At 35.7% G+C, this 19,612-nt stretch overlaps 1 protein-coding gene across 5 annotated transcripts in view; it reads right to left on the bottom strand.

Annotated features, from left to right (window-relative positions):
- Positions 1 to 19,612, bottom strand: part of FSTL5 (follistatin like 5) — a 283,323-nt gene that overhangs the window by 249,766 nt on the left and 13,945 nt on the right. For 4 of the 5 annotated variants that reach the window (XM_027636127.1, XM_027636130.1, XM_027636128.1 and 1 more), the window contains exons 1-2: positions 18,817 to 18,930; positions 11,886 to 12,024 (exon numbers count right to left, since the gene is read on the bottom strand). In XM_027636127.1, the coding sequence (XP_027491928.1) occupies positions 11,886 to 12,024; positions 18,817 to 18,821 (144 nt within the window). In that variant the 5' untranslated portion in view covers positions 18,822 to 18,930. Of the gene's footprint in view, positions 1 to 11,885; positions 12,025 to 18,816; positions 18,931 to 19,612 lie in introns of those variants that run through there. The other variant, XM_027636132.1, reaches the window with a different exon arrangement.

Here is a 19,612-nt window from a genome sequence, read left to right as displayed (position 1 = left end):
AATTCTTGACTTCATTCTGTGGTTTAGGCCCAGATATGCTGTTCTGTCAACTGTCTAGGCCTTGCCTTGACAAAAGACTAAACATTTCTATTGGATTCAGGAGTAGGGCTGATATAGGGAGCATAGAATGGGGTAAGAGGGTTAAGGAATGTGCAAACAAGGGTGCTACAGGGAAAAGGGAAAGGAACAAGGGCAAAGAAGAGAGGGTTTCTACTTTCACTGCTTATAAAACTTACAAGTTTTACAAATACTAGAAAAATAAAAAACTATTAGGGGCTTAAGGCACCATGTAACACCAAATAATGTTAGATATACCAACAAGTTGAATAAATTCTGTTAAGATAATGTAATATTAATGTTTTATTACTTGCACTGATGTATGCAAATAATCCTCAGGTAAGAGTAATAGAAAGTAATGGCATTTTCACAAAACACTAGCGAATTGAAAATTGTGCTGATGCCACAAGAAAATTTCTCCCTAGAAAATACACTTGAATTATAGGCTGTTTATTTCAGGTTACATAGCCAGAGTTGTAAGCAATAAATTAAACAAATGACTAATTATTTTTGTTTGGTTTGTTTTCATTGGAAGAAGCGGTATAGTATAAGCTTGTTAGATTTTCTTACTTCAAATTAGTATTTTGTTACATCCATTGAGCCAGGGAATTCAATTGCATAAGGTTATATGATAGAATTAACAATGAACATTAAGCAGATGCTATTAACATTCTGCAATATTGAAGAAATATTTTTTGTTATTATACTTCGTTTGTACAAACATACTGTTTATACATTATGTGCTCATTTATATGAATAGTATAAATGCAGTTTTGCAGTTAACAAAGTACATTAAATGAAAACTCAAAAATAACAAAAAACTAAAAAGGTATGTCAAGTGAAACAAAAATCTCTTACTCATCTCTTGAATTTCATGAGACCCCACTTGGAGTACTGTGTTTAGTTCTGGGATCCCCAGCATAAGAAGCACATGGACCTGCTCAAGTGAGTTCAGGGGAGGGCCACAAAGATTCTCAGATGACTGAAGCACCTCTCCTATGAAGACAAGCTGAGAGATTTGGAGTTCTTCAGCCTTGAGAAGAGAAAACTCTGGGGAGGCCTTACAGTGGCCTTCAATACTTAAAGGCCTATAATAAAGCCAGAGGAACTTTTCACAAGGACATATAGTGTCCCAGGACAAGGAGGAGTGGCTTCAAATGGAAAGAGATTAGGTTTAGTTTAGACGTTAGGAATAAATTCTTCACTATGAGAATGGTGAGGCACTGGAACAGGTTGCCCAGAGAAATTGTGGATGCTCCATCCCTGAAATTGTTCAAGGCCAGGTTGGATGAGTCTTTGAGCAACCTGATCTAGTGAAAAGTGTCCCTGTACACATCCCTACAGGAGGGTAGGAACTAGATGATCTTTAAGATACCTTCTAGCCCAAACCTTTCTCTGAGCATTTTTAATGAGGTAAAAGCAACATTTTTGTATTAGTAAAGTTTGGGAAATATTTCTTTTGACTTTTATGTTTTAGGTATTAATTTTCCATGTTCTTAAAAGCATTTAAGTATAGTTGTATCAATGCATAATAATTTTTAAAAAGGTATAATTAAGACATCTTTTAATTAGGCTGTCATTAAACTCTCCATTTTCTTTGTGTAGGCCTAAGTATAGCTACCAAAACCTTTAATGCTTTCAATGGACATCTTAATGTTTAGCCCCATTATTTGAAAGAAGGCTGGGGTTTATTTTGTTGTTGTTTCTGATGCTGCTGTTTGAGGTTTTTTTATATGGAAAATAAATCAAACTGAAAGACATCCCATTCCCTTAGCTCTTGGTTGAAGGGATTTGAGCATAATGATGGATGTATGTTCTTGTCCGGTATGATTTACCATGGAATAAGTTATCAGAAACAAATACAATGCCCTGAGCTGAACTATCTATACGATCCCATCAACAAATATAAAAGATGACATAAGATGTCATGACAACTACTGTAATTTAGCACTCACCCTACCCAGATCTGGAGACATTTTAAGGTAAGCATAGAATACTTCAGTAAGTCTGCAAGGTAAGACGACAGAAGTCTATGAGACTTTCTCACTGATATTTTGCTTTATAAACAACGGAGATAAAGTTAGAATTTTCCAGTTACAAAACTCCCAAAAGAAAAGACTGCTGAAGAAAGATAAACCAAACATACCTAAACCTGATATACACAAACACAGATCAATGTTTCTTACCATGGTTCCTTGCAAAGCTTTCAAATGAAAAAATTTAAACTTATCAGGAAAATAAATGCCAAAGAAATAGCTTAAATATTGTGCTAGCAAATACTTGATACTGAAAGAGAAAAAAATGCATGGTTCACACAAAGTATACATGAGTTGTTTAATTTGACGTCTTGGTAATTCAAAATCAGAAGAGTGGATATTGTAAAAGCAAAGAAAAAAAGGTATAGTATAATGTCATCAAATATGGTTTTATCTAAAAAATACCAGATTTGGGCTCCCACTGCACATTACACTCTTAGTAAAATTATCACAGTTCAAAATTACTACTGAAAACACAATAGAACAAAGAAAGCAATGAAGAAGAAAGAGTTAAAATGAGTGAGATATTTTCCTAATGCTAAAAAGATAATTTCTTCTGAACTTGTTTTTCTACCACACAAAGTATTAAGGGTGTTTCAAAATACAGATATTGAAAAGAAATATGGATGTAAGACCTAATATTTAGCCAATCTAACGGGGGACAATTTAGAAGGAGTCTAATAGTGCACAAATATTATGCTTTGATTTTATACTAAAGCCGAACGTAACAAACAGTTGTCTTACAAAACATTATTGCTGTATATAAATGTTGCATTTCCTCGGTTGGGAATACATTCATGTATAGATGCACAGTATACTAATGTTTAAAACAGTAGAGGGTTGACCCTGGCTGGATGCCAGGCACCCATCAAAGCTACTCTAACACTCCCCTCCACAAGTGGAGAGGGGAGAGAATATATAAGGCAAGGTTTGTGAGCTGAGATAAGGACAGGGAGACATCACTCACAGAATACCATCATGGGCAAAACAGCTTGGGGATATTAATAAAATTTACAAATAACAAAATCAGAGCAGGATAATGAGAAGTGCAGAGGTCAATGGAAGTAAGACAATCCCAGGGGAGGCAGAAAACTGAAATGGTTTATTGGACTCACAAGTACATATTTAAAGGGTTTAGGGTTTACATATTTAAGAGAGGGTTTACATATCTATCGGGGGTTTGCATATTCATGCTATTAAAATTGGGGGGGTTCACAAGGATGATATAAGGGAAAAACTCAGGTTAACACATCTTAGGGTCTTAGGAATTACCTCATGGGAAAAAACATTTTATCTTAGGGGATTCTACAGGGGGGGAACAGGTAACACAAAGGGAGAGATAAGGTACAATGGTTCTTCTGCATAGGTCTGATGAGATCGGGATGTGGCTCTCTGGCTCAGGCAGGGCATGTGATAACATTATGTAAGGAGTCTCTTTACATCCTGCTGAAGAAGGCAGGAAGAGTCCACAGAAATGAGGTTGGCGAAGAGGCGTTTTCCCAGCTTCTGTAGCCCATGGCTTGGAATCCAATAGAGAAGTATATTAAATATTAAATTATATTAATATTAAAAACATATTCTCCCCACCCTTCCCTGCTTCTCAAGCTCTACCTCCCCCCCCCCAAGAGGCACAGGGAGATGGGGAATGGTGCTTACTGTCAGTTCATCACAGATTGTTCCTGCTGCTGCTCAGGGAGCAGCATGGGGTCCCTCCCATGGGAGACAGTCCTCCAAGAACTTCTCCAACATGAGTCTGTCCCACAGGCAACAGCTCTCCACAAACTGCTGTGATGTGGGTCACTTTTTCATCAGGTGCAGTCCATCAGGCACAGCTTGCTCCAATGAGGGTCCCCCGGGGGATCACAAGTCGTACCAGGAAATCTGCTCCAGCATGGGCTCCTCTCTCCACGGGTCTGCAGATTCCTGCCAGCACCCTGCTCCAGCACAGGTTTCCCATGGGTTCACAGCCCTCTTTTGGGCATCCACCTTCTCCAGTGGGATGCAGGTGGATCTCTCCATCCCAGTGGTCCTCCATGTGTAGCGGCACAGGGGCTACATGGCTTCACCATGCTCTTCACCACAGACGGCAGAGGATCTCAGCTCCGGTGCCTGGAGCACCTCTTCCCCCTCCTTCTCCTCTGACCTTGGTGTCTGCAGAGTTGTTCCTCTCACATGTTCTCACTCTGCTTTCTTCTGTCTGCAATTACATCTGCACAGTAACTATTAATTTCTTAAATATGTTATTCCAGAGGCATTACTGTTATTCCTGATTGGCTTGGCCTTGGCCAGCGGTGGGGTCCATCCTGGAGCCAGCTGGCATTGGCTCTGCTGGACTTGGGGGAAGCTTCTGGCAGCTTCTCACAGAAGCCACTTCTGTAGCTTCCCCAGCCAAAACCTGGCCACAAACCCAAATGTTTAAAGTGCATCATTATTTTCATTTTAAAAGTGAATTTAAATATCTAATTAGAATCAGAAAAATGAAAAATAAACCATAAGCTAAGTGGATTGTTATTTATTAAAAAAAAAAAAAGATAATCCAGGGTACAGCCTACTTTGTCTGCACACCAATAAAACGGTTATAAATTATGTTTATTATTTAATAATATTTTATATTGATTTTTGCATATTACTTTTCATATTATAAACATTGTATATGTTACAGGATATAACTTTCATTTTAATAAACCAAGATAATAAAGGTTAGTGAAGATAATAAAGTCTACATCTTCTAGGTAATGCAAATAGGTATTTAATCCATAGGGAAAATGGCTGAGAAAAAGAAACAATAGAAAAGAATGGAAAAATAAAGCAATCGAGTGAGAGAGAAAAAAAAAAAGATAGAATTATATACAGAGAAGTCTTAAGGACCTGAAGAATAAAAGACAGCAAGGAAGGTATGGAAAAGAGCCGTATCTCATAAACACAAACTTCAAGTGCCTGGCCTCTTTCATGACCTTATAAATCCAAACAGCACAAATTTGAACAGGAGCAAATCATTCCATGTAATATATCAAACAAATCTCATTGGGCTTTGTTTTGTTACTACTGTGATTGCAATTTGTGGTGATGACTTGCCATTACAATAGAATATGAAAAAACTTAATGTTAATCAAGAAGCTGAAATAATAGCTAACAGATTGTATTTGCATTGATTCCCAAACACCAGAAAAGTAAAAAACCATTGTCTTATCTATTCAGAGGCTAACTGGAAATCATTTTCCTAGAAAGCAATGTAAGAAGGCCAAGCTGAGTACTGAAGAAGATAATCACACTACTTCATATACCACTACTTTGTATTTTATTCTTTGTTGCCACCCTACCATATGAGATTAAAAAAGTGATGTTAATCAAACGGTAGATAATACATGTGAATCTCATAATTCCTTAAAATATTTGAGTAAGATTTATCTCTTCCATAGTGATGATGTTCAGCAATGGGAACAGATCGAGCCAGAGGTTCAGTGCGATAGTTAAGATGCACCTTTGTTCTCTCACTAGCCCCATTGATCGACTAAAACTTTACAGACAGGTGTTGCTAATGAGTATTAGTAGGCAGCTTGAAAGGAGGACTTCATAGTTGCCTTAATTCCAGATTTTGACACTCCATCCTCTAATGACTGACTAGCTGGAAGAAGAACTATAGAAGAAATTTTACAGGGAGATTATAGAAGCAACTTTTCTAAGACTTTTTAAAAACTGCTCTGAGCGTGCAGTGAGAGCAAAAATAACGTATTTAATTGATATTAGCTTATTAATGTACAATGATTGTAATGAGACTTAAAAAAAAATTACCCATACCTTTTGAATGCTATTGCCCACAGGAAAAAGTAAATTAGAATGCAATCTCTCCCTCTAGGAGAAGATTTTAAATGATCAAATTTTATGACTTCTCAAATCCTGCAAGCAAACAGATTTTCCAGACAGGCACTGTAAACTATAAAAACTCAGGTTGTTTGGAGACCAGACCACACAAGGAAAGCTCAGGCTATTTTTGAATCCTGAAGTACTACTTTCTGTGCATTTCTTTCTTGGCCATGAAACCCTAAATGAGAATAAAATCATTGAACACAGCCTGTCTACATTTTACAGGAGTTTCACTGTGCTGTTAGTTAGGAGAATATTTTATAACTTTGGGGAAAAAAACTAAAAGCAAAACATGTTTTCTGCGCTTATACATTCAAATTTAATAAACTGGGAGAAATATTTATGTTTTTTCCCGTGCTTTGTTTCAGTCAGACAAAGTCCTTATTGCTTAAACACCTCTAAATTGTACCTAATTCTAATGTAACCTAAACCCCTCTAAACTGATCTAATCCCGAGGCATAAATTAATGAGAATTGGGGTTGAACTGCTGAATTAAGCCGTGAACAGCAACAGTAAGAAGGGAAGGAGAAAGGAAAAAGGAAGAGAGGTAGGTTTTTCACAGGAAGTTAGAAGAAATATTTTAGTCTGGAGAAATACCTCAGACAAGAATGAAGGCTGCATATCTGACTCAGTTCCTATTAGCCCTTTGGTCACACAAGACAAAATCAGGACAAGACTGGAAAAAGCTTGAACCAACATGGCAAAAACAGTTGTGCATAAAAGCTGGTAAAATCAAAGCACATCCCCTTTGCTGCATCCTCTGTATACTGCATGCTCAGATGGACAATAAAATCTCTTTCCAGATGGAGGGTCCTGTACAGGTCAGGGCACAGGCCCAGGCTAAGGCTGAGGGTCGAGCCCAGTCCAAAGTCTGAATTCCCTCAATTCTCCCCACTGTTCTCAGGTTCCCCTGGTCCTACCCGCACCCATGCTGCCAAGGCAGAATTTGCTCTCAGTGAGGCACTACAGCCCTGACTATTATGAGTGTAATGGTCCTAATTCCATTAATTCAGAATTGGGCCAAAGTCCAGGGGACAATAACTAATTTAGTGCCTTCACTGACTGTCTCTTGAGACTAAAACTTAACAGCTCCCCACCCATGATGGGATCATTAGCAACCAGCCACTATTGCCAGTATTATTTTCTGCTAAACCATGTGAATCACCTCGCTTGCCAAGGAGGGTTGTGTGTGCATGTTAGATACGCAGAGTTGGCATGCTCTGGAGTATACATATGGATGTACAGGCTATATTCCATATTTCTTAGACTCTGACAGAGAATCAGCAGCCAACAGTTGGCTTTCTGTTGGCTGCCACCTGCCTGTTTATACCTGGAAATCTCAGAGCATTCACTTTTTCAGTGAAAACATTGGTGTCAGAGGCATGCAAATGACAAGAAGAAAATTCATTAGAATGCTAGAAATACTTCCTAATGATATCAAGTGGGAATCTAGGTATTAACAAATTGCTTACAATACTTCAGCAGCAATGCAAGAAGACTCCCAAATGGAAAGTACCTTACAAACTTTTCCAGTGTTTTGACAAATGAAGAACGAATGGTTACCTGGCTTAATAAGAAATTCACATGCTGTTCAGACACAGCCTAATATTTTCCAGCATAACCACGTAAGCGTAAGCCATGGCAGTTACACAAGGAAAGGGGAGTGAAAATAAAACTTTCAGGAGTGCTTTGTAATATTCTTTCTCACTTCTGGTTCAAGACAACTCATCTCTTCCTGGTTTTGAATATTTCATATATAAGCAATGCAGTCAAACATCTGATCTCCATTGCCATTATAATGGCCATGATAATGAACATTATTATAATTATAGTTTGAGTCACAATTATAATTTAGGCATGAACTGCTTCAAGTTCTTAGACCTATATTTTATCAATTATTGCAGATTTCTGTTAGAAAATAACAGAAAAATAAACGTAATACTTGCAAGTCAGCAGCTCCTCTTAGGTACCAGCTATTAAAAATTCCACTGTAATGCTAGAGCAGTTCCAACTAATGTATAATAAAATTAGAAAACCTTTTCATTAATGCAGCATATGATAAATTAAAAAGTCTGAGGAAGAATAATCTATGATTCCTACAGATCAAGTTAATCACAAAAAAAATACATTTCTACACATTAAGAAACGGTTGCATAATTAAAGGATATGAAGAGTAAAGTTGGGAAATCAGCAATATCCACAGAACTAGATCCAATTTTTGGTTAGTGTCAAAACATGTATATTTCATGTAGCACCAGACTGCTCTGACATTAGCCAAGGAAACAGTGTAGTCCACACTCAGAAATCAGGATACTTAAAGCATATTCCATTATAATTTTCTACACAGTTTTTACAAAAAAAAAAAAGTAATGTTGAAGACTGAAAAATAGTGCTTTCAATTATCAATAAAAATGCTGGTGTCTTAAAGGCAGCACAGTTATTTTCTAAGGGAAGAACTGGATGCAGGCTATCACACATTGCAGTACTGAATATTTCTATCAATAATACCAATTTTCCTAGTTATTTCCACCGCTGAAGAAGAATATGAGTTCTGTACAACTGTGCTATAAGAAATAATTCAGCTATATATTCTATTGTATTTAAAACAGCATGAGATATCATCATGTAATTGTTCAAGTATCTGTCCTCATGTTTAATTTATTATAAATAACTTAAAAAACACTCCAAAAATCTATTGAAACCAGGAACACACATGATGCCATCTGTAGAGGAGGATAATGATATAACTCAATATTCTGTTACAGGAAAAATGTATGTTCATAGTCCCTTTCTGAATGCATCATAGGTACACACAGAAACCCAAATAGTCATAAAGACACTTCCTTAACTGGAAGGTTTTCTAATCTCTAAATTGGATCTTTAGTTAATTTTTCAGAGTTCCCTAAAAAGCCAGGTGTCTTACCTGGCAAAATGTACTGAGCCTTTTAGTGATCTACCTGCATGTCTTGTTTTTCTCTGCAAATCAGGATGCTATGAACCACAAATATCTGAATCACATCCCAACACAAACTTACCAAACAACCACTTGGGTCTGAAAATTAAATAAAAGCTATAGGCTAAATAGTTTTGTATGAGAACAGTGGACTGCAGATGTCGAGGAAGGATGCATAAAGCAGTTAATAAAACCTGATATGTACAAATTCACAGAATATTCTGAGTTGGAAGGGACCCACAAAGATCATCAAGTCAAACTTTTAAGTGTGTGGCACATCTACAGAGTTCAAACCCACAACCTTGTGTTATTAGCACCATGCTCTAACCAACTGAGCTAAATTGTCTGTACTAGTCCTCTGAAACACATTGAACTTGTCAACCATCTCAAGTTATGAAAGATGGATTATTTGTTGCAGGTAAATGATAAAAATCATTCAATAGAGAAGGCTTAACTAGCTATTGAAGACGTAGAAGGTTTTTGGAAGTTGAGGGGGGAAGCTAAGGGACAGAACAAAGATAGATAATATCAATGATTTCCTAAGTACAATTATTTCAAGAGGTTTTGAACAACTTGGAAACCAAAGCTGAGCTAAAAATTTGATATTTGAAATCAAAACTGATATTAAAAAATGAAAACCTCTCCAATTTAATTCATCATATATTTAATATCAATGAATTAAAGCAGTGGATTAAGGAATATTGTATCTTGTTCACTATGATGACATATTTTCTAAAAAAATTTTGTAAATATCTTTTAAAAGATTTTGTAAAAACTTTTTTTTTAATCTTTTGTCAAAGATCTAAAAATCTCTTTTAATCTTTTGAGGTTTCATCAGTAAAATCCCTAATTATTAGGCTGACTACATAAATTGATAAAAAAAATCTAATTATATTTTATTATATGTGATTATTAACTGTATATTATAATGAAACACCGAATCAAAGAATGTTTGAGGTTGTAAAGAACCTCTGGAGGTCACCTTGTCCAACCTCCCTGCTCAAGCATGGTCACCTACAACAGGTTGCCTCAGACCATGTCCAGACAGTTTTTAACTATCTACAGGGATGAAAATTTGACAAGCTTACTGAGCAATCTGTTCCAATGCTCAGTCACCCTCATAGTAAAATAACGTCTTCCTGTACAGAGAGATTTTCCCTATTTATAAAGTTTTTTCCTTATGAACACTTTTCTTATGCATTCAGATTATCATATATAGAGACTAAATGCCTACTTGTAATTTCCATGCATGAGAAGCTGAATTTGCTCATAATCCCTTTTAAAACAACAAAAGCTTTGTGATATGAATGCCTATTCTCACCATGAACACAATTATTATTTTAAGATAATACCGAAGTACCAACAGGATTGGTTTTCCCTGTAGGTTGACATTTGGAGTTGCTCTGGTTGGACTATCATCCAAGTCAGATAAATTCCCCTTTATCAGAGCAAGAGTGATTACTCTTTTTTTTATTTTTAATCTTCACACATATAAACTTGCATACATATTGTTTGATCAAAGCAAATATGACTCTGCTGATATTCATTATCATCTGTTTGTAGTAAGAATTCTACTTGCATAATTTAATCTAAGCACTTGATTTATTAAGTGCTTGATTGAAGCAGAAAGTCTTCTTTACCATATTATTTACATGTTTTCAATATGCATATCTGTGCCAAAGTTATTTTTAAAAATTCACTTTAGAAAAGTTTTGCATTCCTAGCTGTTTTGTACTAACACATATCCCTAATACCAAAATCTTAACTATATGCTAAACCATTTTTTTCATTTAGATATATTGCCTAGAAAAAAACCCACCATATCTTCTTTGCTTTTCAAAATAAATTTTATATCAAGTTTTCAATATTCTTTTTCTTTATGTTGTTTACATACTTGTATGTGTGATCCCTCCCAATATTAAACTTGAAATGTTTATGACAACCTAGTCTAAGTATTATACGAATATTATCAGTGGATTAGAAGTATTATTAAGAAAAACCAACATATTATTAGGCCACATACATTCATTAAGGTCAGAGAGCATCTAAATCTCAGAAATTATGCTCATTATAGCCCATATACATAACTGTATAATAAAATCTAAATTTTAATATTTTATCTTCCATCTGTTAGAAAAATTTTATATTTAATCTACGTAGTATACAATAGTCAGTGAATAGACAAATATTTTACATGTTTGAGAACTCAGTTATCAGTTCCTCTCCCTTATACACTGAGATAGAATCACACAATACTGGGTCTTTTTTTCAAACTGAGGACTAACAATAATTATTTTTCATGTTTTATAAAAAGTATTGAGAAATAAAACTAGCCAGATCTTGAAACATTAACCAAAACTAACATTTAGGGTTTCTGGCTATAACTCAGACTTTTTATAGTTGAAGCACACATATTCAGAAGGGTGAAGTTTTTTTAGGGTCTTTGTTGGCCTGACAGTAGGCCCTAAGGCTCCTCAGATGTTGCTCCCATGACTACTACTGTACCAAGAAGAATTAAGTTGATCAGCTCTATGCTAGTTCTAGGCAGCCCATGGAAATATTACAGCCTTCTTCCTTCCATGCTTCTTTGATGGGCAGTTCCCTTGTTTGCTGCTTGGTCTGAAATTCAGTGAGGACTGGGACAAGTCATTGCCTTAAGCAGATGCTGACAGTTGCTTTGAGACAGCCTCTCCTGAATCTCTCTCTCTGAGTTGATGTTGATACACATAATCTCTAGTTTGTGAAACTAAAACAGATCTTAGGTCACCCTCTTTGAAAGTTTTCTGGGCTTTCAAGTCAAAACACCTTGTTTTCTCGTTTACTTGTTAAATCAAGTATATATTTTTGCAGGTGTTGTTATTGTAAAAGTTAATTTCTGAAAATTACTCCAAAAAACACAAACAAGATAAGGCTGGAGTGTAATCTATCCCTTGACCATGGAAGAAAAGCAAGAAGTGTTAGAGAATAATCCATACCTTGTGGCGTAATCTTACTAGGGGCTGATAGAGCCTAAAGTCGTATCCTTCCTTGACTGGCCACCCTTCTGCTCCCAGCAAAATGCATCCAAGAAGTAAGACAGTGGACCACCACATAAACATCTTTACAGGTCTGTTTCTGTCAAAATAAAATGTAAGAGTTCAGTGATGTCATATTACTTTGGCATGAGCCATGTAATAAAAGTTTACAATACTGATATTCCATTTGCGGACTTGAATAAATATTGTAGATATGAGACAATCCATCTGACACAACAGCAAAGAGAAAAAATAGTAGTAGTTGGGATGACAATATCAATTTGGTTGTGCTGAACGGAGTGTTTTCTTATCATATGAGAAAGTCACTGAGGAAATAACCAGGAAAAGCCACAGAAAAAAACGGAACACACTAGAAAAGCAGTGGTGAAAAATGCAAAACATTTTCTCAGATGAAGGAAAAAAAATGATCATCAATCAACTTTTTCTTTTAAATGTAGTCTTTCACAATGCACTGTTCATATCCTTAAAGGCCTAAAACAATCATACACATTTATAGATACATATGTCATGAGAGTTTCTTTATGTGGTTCCCAACGGACTTATAAATGTGCATTTCATAAGCTGTTTCAGAATATATTAGAAATATGCAATATATATTACTGATATTCAGCATTTGTGTTGAAACTATCAGCAAACTGATTCTAATCACTTCAAGACACTTCCAAGTCAGTCTGCTGAGTCTATATTATTTAAACATGCAATATGGGACAGAGATTAAAACTTTCATGCAAGCTGACTTACACATGAATGGTTTGGTTTTTTTCCCCTTTCTACTTTGCTTTTAGTTCACTTATCCCACCAACATAGAAGTCTCTAATAAACATAAAGATATACAAGAATAAGTACAAAACATCCTAAGTGTGCCCTAGGAGCACAGAGTGTGTACAGAATGTTAAAGTCTTGACTGACATTTTTCTTTTCTATGGAAAATCAGCTGAGCATAAAATGTGAACAAATTGGGGATCACTTATTATCCTGTATCATTTACAGTCATGCTCCTGGCAATACTGTTACACACACTGTGGATTTGATTCCTATCATTCTTCATATAGCAGCAGTTTTCACAGTAGGTCTCTGCCTCTGAAGACAGAGACTGCATAGAATTAGTTCCTATGGAGATATTAAAGGTAGAAAATGGACTCTAGTCTTACTCTATTCACAGCCTCAGTAACACAATCCTACATTAGTTTGCTACACTTCTCTGGGGACTATTACTCCCAACTTGGTGAAACCTCTTAAAGGTTGCTGTCTGTTTCATTCTCATTGCAGCCAATTTTTTACCAGCCTGCCTTGCTTTCTCACTTGTAACTCAAACCGAAGCTTGACATTTGTACACCATGCTACCTTGACATCACTTACCTTTTGTTCCACCAAACCCCATCTCATTTGGGTCTCCCTAGTAATCAAACTTAACATTTCTTCTCATTTATTATTGCTTATTCCAACAGTTTCCACTTCAATTCCCTTTTTTTGGTGCTCCAGCTTTTCTAATATACATAGTAGAAGTTTCTCTCCTAAGAGAGCTAACAGAATATATTAAGCAAAGAATAATTCGAAACACAGAAAACAAGCTCTATTACAGAGAGGTATTTTACATAAATACCTTGAGGCTTGTTCTTTTACACCTGTTCAATAACTGCATATTATAGTGAAGATAGGAAATGACACACTGAATATGTTTTCTTGGGTTCCCCTCATACTTCCACCTAAACAGAACTGCTAATCAGATGTTCCAGTGGACCTTTACTATGGGATTATTACAATAAGCTTACCGACTTGAAACACAAAAAGGCTTATTACAGAACTCTGAGGTTTCAAGTACATTGTGGTATGGCATTTTCCTTCACTGTTTCTGTGTTAGTTCTCAGTATGGTTGTTATTGGAACAATAATTCCATTAATGAAAAAAAAAATTAAAATGAAATAAGAAAGATCAGAATCTTGACTTTTTATCTCAAAGAAAACATACCTTTATTTTTGTTTAAAAAAAAAACTTTGAAAATACTTTATTTCTGACTTTCAAGGTCAGAATTAGATTAGTTTAACACTTGTGCACACTAAAACTAGCTATGCACAGTTGAAGTTTTGTCCCCTTTATGCACTTGTGGAATATCTCTCCGTACAATGAAAATTTGGTTGGAGAACAGTCATTTCACAGAAGATGGTGAGGGCAGCCACATTCCATCACCCTCCCATCTATACTGTACATATTTTAGCCTCGTGGTATAAAAGAATAGGGTCCTTATAGTCTTGAAAATTGTTTGACCTTGAAAGACTTATTCTTTGCACTTGCACAGAAGAAGAAAAAATTATTACATGCTTAGTTTCTGATTTTATTGCTGTGACTTGGATGAACACTTCCAACATAAATTTAAAAAGTCAGTTTTTTGGACAGATGCCACCTAAAATCCCCAAAGTATGCAGGATGTCTTCAGTTATTATTTGCCTTTTTAGAAATAAAAAATCTACTTTTTTTCCAAGTATCATAAATTGAATTTATTGCACATCTTTTAAAACTAGTACCAAAACCACAGTTCTCCTTAAAACAGTATTACATCTTCATTTTAAGAAAAATTATTATCTGTTCTTAAAGGTTTACATAGTTAAAGAGTTGAACTAAAGAGCAGGAATAAAAATTACTTTTCAAAGTTTTACTACAACTGCAGATTTTGTTGCTGCACCTAGGTGAACAGAAGGAAATAAGTTATCAAGTCTATATACTCATGTTACCTAAAATTACTTCCTTCTTTTTTCTTCTTGGAGGTACAGTGCAAATGATAACTAAGGGATTTCTGTACTTTCTTTTTAATGTTATATTATCAATGGATCAGAAATTTTGTCTTTGAAGGATGCTTCTCCTATGCATTCTAGGGCAAAATGACATATTTCTGAGTTCAGTTTTGCAATATGATCTAGACCTTGTTCACTCGTTAATTGTAATCTGGCAGAATTTAATGTTTCAGTGTTTAGATAACATTCTTCTGTATTTACAACTCCATTAATTATATATTTGTAAAGCAGTTGCTTTTATTTTTTTATTATATGACTACTTTTATCTTCACTTTTTTTTTAGTTTGTTTCAAATCATGGAGGACATACTGAGTTTCAAGTTGTCAAACTTTCCACATCATTAAACTTGAATATATAAAAGACTACAGTTACTTAGTATGCTTTTATTAAGTTCACAGGATATATTAAGTAGTGTATTTTTCACTAGAATTGGAGATAAGTGGGCTTAAGGAATTTCAGGGTCAAACAAATGATTAATGTAATTAAATGTTAGAATCAAAACTATGTTTCACAGGAAAACGCTGAAAATAAAAGATTTTAAGCAATATTAATACAGATTTTAATAAATATTTTGAAATATAGAGCTCTTGAGTATAAGCAACTTAGGTTTTTTGTATTTTTCTGCTATCACTGCTTGGAAAAGTGGAAGAAAGAGTTCTACTTCGATGTCCCAGACAGTATATATGTTACAGAGAACTTTGGAAGGGGTGGGGGCTTAATCAAAGATGAATAAGGCATTAATCTCACTTTTCCTCTCTCAGGGAACTTGGCACAGACTGAAATTTAGGATCTGAATTAGGCAAATGCACAGCCAGAAAAGACCATGGAGAGATCAGCTTTGAAAGAAATGTTCCAAGAAATAAGTGTTATTCAATTATGTTTGACAATTTCAGTGAAATGCTATTGAAAAGATAGTTTTCTTTGTGAGTTTGTGACGTTGCTGAGGCATCACCCTGAATGCAGTGTAATGAGTTTGGTTTTGCTATGACAGTTGTGAAATCACACTGTCAGGCAGTCTGACCTTTACTATTTTTTCCAGTGATTGTTCATGCAACATGCTTAACAAAATATAAGCTCTACTTATTACAATATATCTCCTACATACCTGTAAGGATTTCAGGACAAGACAAGATAATAAATTATGTGCTGATTAATATAATTATGAATATTCTGCTGTTTTCTACTCAATTCTGAAATTATTTAAGTTATTTCTAAGGCTTTACAGAAGTAAGAAGTAATTCCACCCCATATTTTCACCACTGTAGTGTTTAAAATGTTTATTTTACTTTTTCCCATCTTCACCAGGCTCTGTCATTAAACATGTATAAATCAAAGTGTTGTTTCCATAAATGTTGCTTCAGTTCTTTATTTGCACTAAGCACTGATGTGATACTGTAAATAAAGGCAAATATTGTTTAATAACTACTTAATATTAAATTGGTGGTCAATGGTAGTTGCTTAAAAGAAGTAAAGAGGCAGGGATAACATAGTATATTCCCTCGAGTCCATTTACTGCCTGAGCTAGAAACTGCAGCTAACCAATTTGTCTGATATCCACTGATGGGGACTTAGCTCCTTAAGTTTGTCTTCTTCATTTTCAAATGTATATTTTTATTTTCATAACATCATGTGGGTGTATAGAGTGTTGCTTCTTTATATTTATATAACCATGTTTAGAAATCTGCTGAATTTATTTGGTTTATACTCTCTTTAAACAGATACCAACCTGTACCTCTGCATTTCCCTGTTTTCCTGTTTCTTTCTCTGCACATTCCTCATTTATAATACAGCCTATAGGTTAAAATGAAGAGAGAAAAAAAAAAATTCCAGTACATCTTTTATTCTATATGATTTATCTGCCAATAAACACTGAACTGACTTTCCTAAACAACTACTAGCAATAACTCCATATCTTCCGTAAACATCTAATTTACAGCGACTCAGTGCATGTAAATAATTAGGGTATGGGGGTTTTTTTTCCCCTCACTGCATGCAAATATTTAGGATGCTGTGTTTCTTTCCTCATGTGCATTAATTCTCTTACTAACAATTACCTTAATGTGCTATTTTAGAATTAAACTGATCTATGTTGTAGGAGTCTTTTGTGTTGTTCTTAGTCAGTCCCAGATTTGCCTTAAAACCTGAGGCGTCAGAGTGGCGGATGTGGGACAGATAATGGTTATGCTTTACTTCTCATTGCCCAGTAAGTTCTTCGGCACCAAATTTTGATTTTTCTTTCTGATTTTCAGAAGGATCTGTCATCTCACTTTTTAGCACATTTCCAGAGCATTCATGAATCTGATGCACTCTGCAGTTTTCTCACTATTGACTTCATTCCACTTCAGTTACTTCTAAAACTTTTTGGTAAGTTATTATCTATGAGAGGATTCTTTTATTCTGTGACAAGTTTGTTCCTTAAAAACCTTGGGTGAGGAGTATTGCTGGGAGAATTATACCTTCTGAATTGACAGAAGGAATACCTGAGGGCATCTCACTCACCTCCTTTAGCCAAGGGAACTGGAACCCTCAAATATTTTTCAGCCATTTTTTCTTTTAAACAAAGAAAACTACATGAGAAATTAACTGAATTCCCACCATTATCCCTGATGATCAACTACTCACCCCTGAGTTGGAGACAATTTCTTTTAATTCTTGAGAAAATGCAATGCAAACCTGTATCTCCCTTTTCTCTCCTGCTAATGCTTTTCACACTTGCAAGTTCAATATTTTGTGAAAAACAACCTAAATCCCAGTTCTGACACCTTACTTATAAATATCTAATAATGATTAATATATTTCACAACACCATAGTGAGTATTGCTTCTCAAAGTTAGTATGATTTCTAATCTTCTAAGCAGTTCATTGATAATGTAAATTTGTTGGACTAGGATAGAGGTTGTTACTATGAGAGTTTAGCAAATACCAACTAAGCATTATGTTACATGTCCCCATGCTGTAATCTTCACAGAAAAGATTGAAAAAATATCATATTATACGCAACCAGTTCCAAATGTGATAATGTATATTTTCATAGTGTATTTAAAAAATCTAATTAATATAAGCTGGCTTAGCCAGACTTTATATGAAGAGTGAAAATACGTACCAATTATGAGAATGTCCTACTTTAAAATGTATCATATTTAAAATTAATAAATTTCCCATTGTTGAAATTTTTTTTTCCAAAATTTCTCAGCTATTATACTCTGTGACTAGGCAGGATATTTGGCATCAAGAACAGAAATATAATTCATTTGAAGATATAACTCTTCCACCCCAATAAACTTATTTGATCAACTCAATGTCTCTACAAAGTATAATAAATTAAATCTTAAATACTTGTTTGATCACTGCATTCTTCCTACCTTTAAAAGAGAAGACATGTCAGATATTAACCTGGCATTATTTAAGAGGTCACTTTTAACACATCAAGGAGCAGTACTGTATACTCTCAGGACATGTCAGTCTCTATCTTTTACATACTACTAATATCAATTAAAAAAAAAAGCATAAAATTAATTGTCTATTTTGTGTAGATCAGAAAAAGACCATGAGCTCTGTCACCATATTCAATGTTATTAATAGGTTTATAATAGAGCTACAGTAATAAATATTAACCATGCTTCATTGCCCTTGACTTTGAGGATTTCATTGCATATAACGATGGATGCAAACAACCATCCAGGAAAGAATACACTGCTACCATTTCTTAAGATGCTTTTATCTACTCTTATGGTTCCATGGCAGAAAGGCATCTGCAAACAAAGCATTTTTTTGACTAAACAGAGATTATTATATTGCATTGACTTCGAACGAGTAGAAGTTTTAGCTAAAAGCATGTCTTTTCCCATTAGCCTGCCTCTACTGTACCCTAGTGCCCCATATCTTCATACAGCCTGTGTCATCAAAAAACTTATGACAGATATCATACTAGAGACAGTATCATAGTCTCTCTATGAATGCAGCTATAACCCATATCAAGCAAAGTTTGTCCTTGTCAAAGTGCTATATGGAAAGCAGATTACAATGTTGTGACGGCAGCTCTCGCCCCCAGGACTTGCTGACAGCTCTTGCGCACTGCATACCTCATGCTGTCACCCTCCAGTTCTCCTCCAGAAGTGGCAGCCACGCTCTGAACTAGAGTTGTTAGGTCACCTTAACTGCATACAGAAGGCTCAGGGCTTGCAACAGCAAAGTGCAGCTCTGCCACGGCAGCCAACAATTCGTGCATCTGTGTATCAATCTGTTCTGTCTCTCAGCTGCGACTTTATGTGGCTACAGCCATTGACTGCGCAGGCACATGCTCTTCATCCTTCACCCACGAAAAGAGGCTGGTACAGTCATTTTGGAACAGCCAGCAATGCTGCTGACAGCACATGTGCTGGAACACACATGCAGTAATATACTTGTTAAAAAAAATCTCATGAAAAGGACTTGTCATGTCAGACGAATCCTGCCTATGCTGGTTGCTGCCCATCTCTCCCTCACTTCTTTTCTAATTTAAACTGCAAAACCATCATACTGCACAAGCAGCAGGTGGAGTGCAGACCCTTGCACTCTTGGTCCTATATTACTGCACTTGGTCTTTGTGTTGACATTACAAACACGTCAGGTGCCTCCAAGGCAAGTACCTCAAGGCACCTCGTGGTAAGCAGCCAGGACAAGGGCTGGGTTTCCCTGCCTTTCACTGTTACTCTCTCTCTCTGCCCTCACACCACTTGCACTGCCAGGTGCTGGTGGGTAACAGCAGAAGCCAAGGCAGCAAAGTGTCTGTGGGGGTGATGTAAGCAGGATTCATTTGTCCAGGGCTTTTGTAGAAGAGTTTCTTTGGAATTGGCCCTGGAGGTTTACAGGGGCTCACATGAGCCTGTACACAAGCGG

Source organism: Corapipo altera, unplaced genomic scaffold (genome assembly GCF_003945725.1).
Source record: "Corapipo altera isolate COAL_440 unplaced genomic scaffold, ASM394572v1 22b, whole genome shotgun sequence".
Classification (NCBI taxonomy): Eukaryota; Metazoa; Chordata; class Aves; order Passeriformes; family Pipridae; genus Corapipo; species Corapipo altera.
The sequence above is the reverse complement of the archived record's forward strand: the minus strand, read 5'-3'. Positions and strand labels throughout refer to the sequence as shown.